At 35.6% G+C, this 10323-nt stretch overlaps 1 protein-coding gene across 2 annotated transcripts; it reads right to left on the bottom strand.

The window, feature by feature from the left end:
- On the bottom strand, positions 267-8904 carry LOC109725390 (probable magnesium transporter NIPA4). Of its 2 annotated transcripts, none has more exons than XM_020254550.1 (9): positions 8534-8904; positions 6144-6200; positions 5728-5818; positions 5479-5639; positions 4834-4961; positions 4602-4739; positions 3684-3776; positions 2244-2349; positions 267-911 (listed from the first exon to the last, which is right to left on the bottom strand). In XM_020254550.1, exons 1-9 carry the CDS (start codon positions 8718-8720, stop codon positions 826-828), a joined length of 1047 nt encoding a protein of 348 aa, XP_020110139.1. In that variant the 5' UTR covers positions 8721-8904; the 3' UTR covers positions 267-825. The 2 variants fall into 2 exon arrangements, with proteins under 2 accessions (XP_020110139.1, XP_020110138.1); XM_020254549.1 differs by having other exon boundaries at positions 267-926; positions 8534-8892.

Here is a 10323-nt window from a genome sequence, read left to right as displayed (position 1 = left end):
AAAATATCAGAAAACAAGTATTTTTTTAATAATTTTATCTTTTTTTATACTTACTTCTAATTAAACAGGTTGGTTTGGCTTTTCAGGTTCCAATCTAGGGATGAAAATGAATGCGATATTATTCAACTAGTCAGAGACAGATTCAAATTTGGATACAGATATTACACATACAAAGATACATAAATGGGTACAAATACATAATTTACGGAGAATTTCGTCATACGTTCTGTGTTCTGTGACCAATGGATTAAAAAAGCAGTAAAAACTAGAGGAGAATTGATACACCTTGTATGATCACCTTTCAGATTCTCGACAATTTTTCAATGGAGCAAAAGATAGAGCAAAATTGTGAATTTGATCGATCTTCGTTCTGCTAGATAAGAAATGTATACAAGTTTCTCAAAAACAATGCAAATTTCTGTTCTATGTGATACGTACATGAAAAAGAATTGATGTAAATACATGGCATAACTACAATAATAACCTAGCAGGAAAAGTGTGGGAAGAAGGAAAAGGACTATACAACTGCACCACCAAAATCCCCACCAGCATAATAGATTGATATGTGCCTTTCTCTAAAAGCAGCTTTTCGACTAAGCTAGTAGGAAACAGTATTTCAGCAACTGCTTATGTAGCACGATCAAGCTGTATACTCGTCATGTCTCGGAAAAGGAAAAGCGCCTGCTTCTTCAAATTGGAGACGAAAGTAGCCTTTGAACCTTACTTGATGTGAAAAGGATAAATACGTAGAGCTTCGTCAACAAGCTGATTGCCTCAAAAGCAGTTTTTCCTATTTCATTGGAGGGAATTTTCTACCACAAGAACTCATGGAATGTGTGATGAATTGTGACTTCTAAGCGGAATCCCCTCGGGAGGAAATCCATCCTCGTCGGCATGATTTTCAAGTCGAACTGGGAGAGGAAGACCTGTTAGGGCAAAGTAAGGAATCGTGAATTGAGTTAACATAAAATGGGGCGGTACGTAACAACAAAGACTCCAGAGTCAACTATCAGGAATTTTCGATATAATGGTCCTATTCCTCTAATTGAAGTTCGTTTGGATCTGCTAGAACTTCCGTAAAAGTACTGTTTTGTTAGACAATCTGTCTATTCTTTTAATTAAAATGTATCCCTTTTTTTTGAATGAAAAGTACTAGCAACCCAAAAACATAATAATAATAAAAGGTAAGGTTCAAGTGTAGGTGAACCAAACCGAGTATTCGTGCTCATGCTCGTGTGTGTATTTGTGGATGGCACCACTCTTATTATCACCCAAGCAACTAGCTTGAAGATGATGGAGTATAAAAGGCACTACTACATGTCTTGAGTATTCAATGTGCGACTAAATTCACATGTAGCAAGATATGCACAGGCTCCCAGGTAAAACCCATTTGATATTTGGCCACCCAAGAGGTCCAAAGGCTAAAAATGGAGTTTTAAGTCACTTTAAATAAATAAACTCTAATATGTTTAGCAAAGTTGCTCGAAAAACACTAACAGCTGTTCCATTAATGCCCTCAACAATAGGGGTGACTCCAAACCAAAAACCAAACCGAAACTTAACCCCAATTGTGGTTTGCTTTATTTGATTTTTGGTTGCATTCATATTTCAATATCCATGTATTTAGGTTTCTGGTTTTTGTTTGGTAAAGAAATTTTCTCAACCGAACCTAATTAAAATTGACCAATGATCATATACATATACAAGTAGTACAAATTGAGTCCTATTTTATGGATCATTATGTGATGACCAAATTCTAATGTAATAAGTACATTTAGAATAGCTAATTATATACTGATAGATCATATCCATTCATTTTAAATGAATGGATTCTTACAACTAATGTAAAAAGCTTACAACAAGGAGAAGCGCAAATTGATTGGTTAAACCTAAATTCGGTTTGGTTCATATTTTCACATAGAAGAAGTACGGTTTAGGTCGGTTTTATCAATCTTTCAATGAAATATTTTGGTCGGTTGACAAAAATATAATCAACACCGAACCAAACCAAACTGAGTCACCCCTACTTCCAGTTAGCTCCCATTCTGCCCAAATGCCTAAATACTAATTGTCACAGTAGAAAGCTTTGTCTGCCAAATGCCTAAATACTAATTATCACAGGAGAAAACTTACTCCAAAAACTAGGGCAAACAGGCATTTACGCTATTTAATGTTCTTTACGGAAACCAAGTGGTAAAAAGGAGTGGTTTGACAATAAATACAAAAAATGAAATGATATATACCGTCAACCATATCCTTCGTCTTGTGAAGAAGAAAAGTCCCAGAAAGAATAGTCACAAAGCCACACATCTCCGTGACGATCTGTGTTGGGTTTTGCCCATCCCAGTCCTGTATTTTATAGCACAGGATTAGTGATTAGATAACGTATAAGATACTAAGAGTATGCATTTCGGCTAAATTTCAAATAATATTATATACCTAGAGAAGTTGTTCAAGGAACCAGGTTAGGAAGGCATTTAGTTAACCATTAAAATCTATAACGCAGCTAGCTATGTTAATGTTTGTCGTATTTTACTTATGCTAAATAAATTGCTTGATAAAAACATCCAGTGGCTATTTTGGCTCTGACAAGAAAATGAAATAAGAAGCTACTCCCAAATAATAAAGCCATCACTTGCAATAATCCTTGAAGTCCTCACAGTCAATTGGTTATTCAGAACAAGGGAGAAATAGCAAATTTTGAATTTGACACAGCAATCAGATTATGTGATCAACAAATCAGGGAAAGGAAATAGAGAAAAGAGTGAAGGGTCCAGAGAAGGGTTAACAATTTCTTTCCATTTGTTTCCGTAAGTAATATTACGTCATGCATAATGCAAGGAATCAGTTAAGATATAAAGTCTGTGATCCTACTGAAAAAAATGGAGAAACATATCTCTCTTTATGCTTTTGCCCCAAATTCTTTTCACCCTGTAGTGTTAGGCAGCCCTCAATACCACACAGGGGACTCTTAAGTGCAGGGAATAATCTGTTTATGTGAGAGATAATGGACCAGGGTGTCATTTGTCAAAAGTTCAAGGTTACTTGTATTGTTATATTCACCGAAGACTTGTTCCAGAATTACAAAACAAGGTTACAAGGGATAAACAAACATTTATCTTTCTTTCAACTTTATACTTAATATGTGTCAAGTAATCTGAGTTAATCACTGCTGCGATGGGAAAGGCCAACTGAAGAAACCGAATGCATTGTTGGAATATAATCTCCCTAGGCAATACTGACACTTCCATATTGCACCAGAATTTTTTTTTGACCTGTAGTCTTTAAAAAGGAAATATAGACCACGAAATTGAAAGCAGTAGATATATTATTTCTGACCTAAATTTCTTATGAGATCACAACCCTCTGTATAATGTTACATCCTATTCAATGAATGACATGAATCAATTGGGGTGTCTAAAAATTGAGGAGAGGAGAGAAATGCCTAGCAAGTTCAAACTTTTGCCCACAAAATGTCTCTTATATAGGCTTTTCTAATTTTCTCAATGACATCAAATATGGGGACAAATAAGAAATAGTATTTTATCACAAATGGAGAGAAGGAAAGAAAAAAAGAAGAAGAAGAAGAAGAAAAAGAGTAGCTTAAACGAAGAAAAATTCAGAAGCTCTCAAATTGTAAAGCATAAAATGTGAAAAGTCAAAAAGAAAGACCAGAAGATTACCTTGAACATGATCACGCTGGCTAAAATGGTTAATGATGTAAACATCACATAGTATATTGGTGATACAACTGCTGTATTGAATGTGTCAAGTGCCTGCAAAATACAAGAAAGAAATATCTTATGGGCCCTAAGCAGCCAAGTATGAATGCACATAGAGAAAGGCATAAAAAAAACTTTTGCCTAGCAATAATGGAGAGCATTTTGAAGAACCTTCTTAAGTTTTAAGTGTAATTCTCAGCAATAACTAAGCTATCAGTTCTTTTATAAATGAGAAGAATCAGGCCAAAATAATCTGCATGAATATAACATTATCTTGATGGCAGGTTGAACTTTGAAATAATAATTATATTTCAGTCGTTTCATCCTTTTGGTTGTAACAAGGTTCCCCAAACATTCATTAAAAGAAAACATCACATCCACCCTTTTTTTTCCTTCACAACAAACTAGTAATTAACTCCAGGGTCGAGTCCAACATAGTATTGCTAGAAAGTAGATTAGCTCCTAAGCAAAATAGCCCAAGTTATATTGTCTTTGGACTTCCAACATATATTAAACACTGAGACAAACAGTTGCTAATAGTACATTAGCTCTCAAGTAATATAGCTGTTTGAAACTTAAAAAGGTAGATTAGCTCCTAAGTAGTATAGCTGTTTGAAACTTGCAATGGTTTTTGACATGCACAAAGGAATGTGACTTCTTATCTGTCGTCCATGAGACCTTTTAATTAATTTGCTTGCTTCATTTGAAACTTGCTCTTTCAAACACTACTCTTATATGTAAATATCACTTAACAAGTCTCATATTTTGAGAGTAAGTTGTTTATTTAATGGAATGAGGGTCCAAATAGGCTTTTAAGTTATTATTAAATCCAATATTTGAATAAACTTGAACTTAAGAGGAAAAATTGCAACAAATTACCTTATTTAAATAGTTGATTTGGGTAATGACACAAGCCGCTACAATTAAGGTGAAGGCCCAAGTTTGTGGATATACTAATTGGTTGACTCCTGAGAAGGTCAACTTCAAAGCCATTCCAAGAGCTTTTACACTCATTACCTGTAGATCCAAAACTGTAAAGAGTTAATGCAAGCATAAGCGAACAAGAACGGCATCAAATTAACTACCTTGTTTCTGTAGCCAAAGTACATACCGTGAGAGAGCCAATAAGAGAACAGATGCCAATGTACACCATTATATATGTTTGCCCATAGTGAGGTGCAAAGCGAAATATAAGTATAAACACTGCAGCCAGTACAATTGCTGTATAGACTAGAAAAGCTGCAGAAAAAACACAGCATAAGGTTCAGTATCTAATAAAGAGTGAACCTCAAAATTGGCATCAAGTTTATGTGTAATAAAGAGTGAAACTCAGTATCTAATAAAGAGTGAACCTCAGTATCTAATAAAGAGTGAACCTCAGTATCTAATAATGAGTGTAACTCAAAATGTGCATTATATATCCCCTGCAACATCAGACGTTACATATGGTCCTCTCAGAAAACAATTTCCTCACACATACTCCTGTGCATAAAAATGTCCTTTCTTAAGACACATTTTTTCATGGAAAACCACTTCCCCATGACTTCGGTGACCCCAAAAACTTAAGGGTACTTTTGTAAGAAACTATACTTTGAGAGGTATACAAGAAAATTCCGACTTAATAGGGGCATTCATGTAAACAGATGACTTTGCAGGGAGATATTGTGAAGGCAAGCTCCCCAAAAAGGTGATTGTATCACAAGTAAGTCACAACTTCAAGAGTTATTGATTAATTAATTAGATTTTAGTAGAATACCTGGTTCAGTAGCAAGATCCCAAACTTCTGTCACAGAGCTGATCTCACGCTCTTGTGGAGCATGCAGAACAATCGTGGTCGATCCCACAACACAAAGAACACAACCAAGCATGCCAAAAATGTGTAGCTTTTCCCTTAAAATAACATATGCAAGTGCAGCACTGCAGCAATTTTGATATCAAAGAATTAAAAACGTAAAAGTGTATCAAAAGATGCTTATGCTATTTGAAATTCAATGCTGGGTTATACCTGATGATTATGCTAAGTGCCCCAAGAGGAGTAACTAGAATAGCTGGAGCAAAGGCATAAGCTGCAAAATTAGCTATTTCTCCGACAATCACTGTTGATAAGAACAGCTTGTTAGTAACCACATAAATATAAAACAAAAAGCCTCAATTCATGGTCGCAATCTTATAATAAAACTATAAAAGCGTGACAATGCACTCGAGAATTAGAACCCACTGACGTATTTGGTTAGCTACATTAGTAGTAAGAGAAGGAGAAAACCATAGCTTTCAACAATATTGAAGTTGCAGCCACACTTCAAGATCCAAATTTCTAATTAACCAACATACTTAAATGGGCAAATGAAAATACAACAGAGTAAACAACTTGTGCAAGCAACCATGAAGAGTTAGGCAAACAACAAGAAAAAAAAAACTTACTTGTGACCATGCCTGCCCACCAAAGAGGCTCGTATAAGTAAGAATAACCTCCAATCCCTGTTGAAAAACCAAAATAGGACAGGTTGATGAGATAGGGCATTGATAAACAATAGGAAAAATATTAGTGTAAGGAGCATTGAGAAAAAAGGAAGTTTTCCAGAAGAAGAAGAAAGACACATAGAGCCACTGCCACTTTTATTCTACTACTTACTTCCCCAGGTACTCCTAAGTTAGGTGCTAGAAAAAGTAGTGAATTTTGATTAAATGTAAAATCAGGATGTGTGAATCATCTGCCAAAGAAGATGGACTGTATGGAATTCTCGGTGTTCTTTGTTTCAGCAAAGACTTTAGATCCAAATGCCTTTTTTACTGAATAATGAGAGAATGTTCAGTCGTGGATAAGTAGCACCTTTCATTTCAGAATTTGAAGAGATTGTGCATAGAAGTTAGAACTGCTACTACTAGTACAGTTTTCCTCTCGCACCCCATAGAAAATTTTTTTTATATATCTTTTTCTTTAAAATTTCCCATTCGGTACAAAAAATCCAGAATCAGATCAATTACAGAAGTAAAAGCCGGAAAATCAGAATCAGATCACTTACACACCCTAACCGCATTTGTCGACCCAGAAATCAATTAGAACATGAGGTACTAAACCAACAACCCAAGGTAGTCTAATAACACTTGCTATCTTATTCTCCCTTTTATTACTACGCATTTTTCCTTTTCTGGGAAATGAACACCCATTTGTTCACATGAGTCAAGCTCTTCAAAGAAGATCTTTACTCCTTACACAAAAATCTCACAACAGCTTCTAATTGCAGTAGAAGCAGAAGTTACAATTTGGAGCTTGTGCTTTTCTGGCCCAAAAGTCTACTTCACCTTCCGGCGACAATAAAAATTTCCAGAATTTCTTCTCTTTTTTTTTGCCAAACACCTAGTTTTTGCAACCTTTGGCTTTCTCAAGTTGAGAAGCCATTCCAAGAGCCAAGTCTAACATACAAATGGTAACATCCAAAGTAATATTTACTTTTACTATTGCATAATCTGATGGAACACATAAGTATAACTCATCCAAAGTGAGAATAAAATTGTGTTTCTCCTATTAGAACTTTTTAGAAACCAATTTGAAGCCCTTTTCTCTTTCTTTTTTTTCCCTTTATCAAACAAGATTCGCGCACAGATATCTAATGTAATCACCACAAGTTACTTATGAATTTGATCCATCTACTCGAAACAGAATCCAATTTTACCACGAATTAATAGCTCAGAATGCAATAAACGTAGCTACTTTTCATCAATCTCAGCAAAAAAAGGGGAAAAAATACTACTAAAATCAGCATAAAATCCCATCTAAAATCAATTTGAAGACCTTTTCTCTATTTTTTTTTCCCTTTACTAAACAAGATTCGCGCACAGATATCTAATGTAATCACCACAAGTTACTTATGAATTCGATCCATCTACTCGAAACAGAATCCAATTTTACCACGAATTAATAGCTCAGAATGCAATAAACGTAGCTACTTTTCATCAATCTCAGCAAAAAAAGGGGAAAAAATACTACTAAAATCAGCATAAAATCCCATCTAAAATCAATTTGAAGACCTTTTCTCTATTTTTTTTTCCCTTTACTAAACAAGATTCGCGCACAGATATCTAATGTAATCACCACAAGTTACTTATGAATTCGATCCATCTACTCGAAACAGAATCCAATTTTACCACGAATTAATAGCTCAGAATGCAATAAACGTAGCTACTTTTCATCAATCTCAGCAAAAAAAGGGGAAAAAATACTACTAAAATCAGCATAAAATCCCATCTAAAATCAATTTGAAGACCTTTTCTCTATTTTTTTTTCCTTTACTAAACAAGATTCGCGCACAGATATCTAATGTATGCACCACAAGTTACTTATGAATTTGATCCATCTACTCGAAACAGAATCCAATTTTACCACGAATTAATAGCTCAGAATGCAATAAACGTAGCTACTTTTCATCAATCTCAGCAAAAAAAGGGGAAAAAATACTACTAAAATCAGCAAAAAATCCCATCTAAAATCCAACCAAAAGGGGCATTAAAGCCATGTACCAATCTCTCACCTACCCTGATTCCCTAATAAGCATCTGTTTATAAATCTCGGAAAACAAAAAAAAAAAAAAAACCACAAAATACTACTAAAATCGTCACAAAATCCCATCTAAAATCCAATTAGAAGAGCCATTAAATCTATATTACCAATCTCTCACCCGCCCTAGATCCCGAAGCATCTTTTCATAAAAATCTCAGCAAAAAAGAACCGCAAAATACTACTAAAATCATCACAAAATCCCAAATAAAATTCAATTACGAGAGCAATTAGAGCGGCTGCGCCGATCCCTCACCTGCCCTAGACCCCGACGACCCGGCCTTTTGCAAACCCTTCTTCTTCACGATGAAGCTCGCGCCGATGAAGACGCTGGAGGAGAGCGCGAGCACGAGCCCCTTCACGTTATCCGCCGACAACGCCCTGTACGCCGCCACCGCCCATCCCCCTCCTTCGCTCCTCTGCGGCGCCGCCGTGTCCGCCATTTCCGCTCGCTCCGATCCCCTCTCCGTCTCACGCCGCCATGGGCGCCGCCGCCACGAGCTTCGTCTCCTCCTCCTCCTCCTCCTCCTCCTCCTCCGCACCGCTCCCACGAAACCCTAACCCTAACCCTAGGGATCGGTTTCGTTGAGTTTTTGCGGAGATCTAGCGAGGCACGAAGACGAAGACGAAGAAGAAGAAGAAGAAGAAGAAGGAGGGGAGAGAAGGGCGCGAAGGGTTGGGAAAAGGTGGAGTGAGGATATCGAGGAGGTTTAATTAACGATGCTAACCTGTCCTAACTTAATCACGTTAATTAAGTTAATTAAACCCTTAATTAAGTTGGATTAGCGCCGACGCGGGATTCTAAATAACGGACCCCGGTGGTTTTGCGGTCCGCATAGTGTGCTCCATGCGGACGTTGGATCTAAATTGCAGCAAACCCCCTGAATATATGGTATTTATCATCTGCCTCCTTTATCAATGTTTAACATATGAAATAGATCTAACTTTTTGTGATGTTTTCGCTTTATTCAATTCCATACATTATATGACCTGGAAGTAATATTTAAATATTCTCTTTTATATTTTTAACTTTTTTACCGCTGCTAATTAATTGTTATCCTTAGGTTCCTAATAATAAATTAAAAATAAAATAATTATCAGCTGCTTAAAAAAGTGGAATGAAATGTTTGGATAATATTTGAGATTAAATTCAATAATTATTTTAATTTTCATGAACAATAAAATTACGGACAAGAATTTAGTTAGCGAACAAAAAATTTAGAGAAATTTATGTTAGGGCTTCAATAATCAAGAGACTAAAAAATGTAGCATTACTCTTTTTTTTTTCCTTTTTTTTTTTTGCTAAATTACACTCTTGGTCCTCAAACTATGAAACGTGCAACTGTAGTCATTAAACTTTTAAAATTATTGCAATTAAGTCCGATAATTAATTTTATTCAATCTATATACTGGCGTGTCTCTGATACAGTAATAATCAGTTTCTTGAACCATAATGCTACTATATTATTAGTACGTAAATAACAAATTAGTAATTAGTCCACTAAATTAGGCTGGTATTTAATTGTAGCAATCTAAAGAAATTTTGCTTAAAGGTTGAGGGCAATTGTGTAACATCTTTACAGTTTGAGGACCAAAATGTAATTTATTTATCTTCTTTGTTGGATTTGTCGTAACGAAGGGTGGATGGTGCGTCCGCATAAAGGGTTGGTTAGTTGGAGTTCGGATGCGGAGAGGGATTGAGGTGGCGTGCACGAGAGAAAGGAGGGGGTGAGAGTAGCACACGCCACGTGGAATATGCTTTTCCGCGTGATTCGGTTCCGAAAACGGCGTGAGGATCTTGGGCATGCAAATGGATCCGGGTTCGTGGAGTTTCTGATCCGATCCGTTTCAAATAAAATGGTAAATAAAAAATATAGTAGAACTATTATGCTCTTATCAGTATAGAGTCTTTTATACTTATAAATTATTTTCAATGATGGAACTTTCGAATCGACGATCCATTTCGTTAAATATAATCTAAAATATTTAAAACTTCTATAAAAAAATTTCGTATTTTTTTTGAAATCATAATAAAATCTATCAAGC

The sequence above is a fragment of the Ananas comosus genome, linkage group 20 (genome assembly GCF_001540865.1).
Source record: "Ananas comosus cultivar F153 linkage group 20, ASM154086v1, whole genome shotgun sequence".
In the NCBI taxonomy this organism is placed as follows: Eukaryota; Viridiplantae; Streptophyta; class Magnoliopsida; order Poales; family Bromeliaceae; genus Ananas; species Ananas comosus.
The sequence above is the reverse complement of the archived record's forward strand: the minus strand, read 5'-3'. Positions and strand labels throughout refer to the sequence as shown.

Excerpts from the sequence above, each read along its gene's own strand:
- LOC109725390 (XM_020254549.1), bottom strand. The coding sequence starts at position 8,720 with ATGGCGGACACGGCGGCGCCGCAGAGGAGCGAAGGAGGGGGATGGGCG. Across the intron at positions 5,640-5,727 it reads GCACTTAGCATAATCATCAG|TGCTGCACTTGCATATGTTA; the intron begins GTATAACCCAGC and ends AAATTGCTGCAG. Across the intron at positions 2,350-3,683 it reads CCAGCGTGATCATGTTCAAG|GACTGGGATGGGCAAAACCC; the intron begins GTAATCTTCTGG and ends TATAAAATACAG.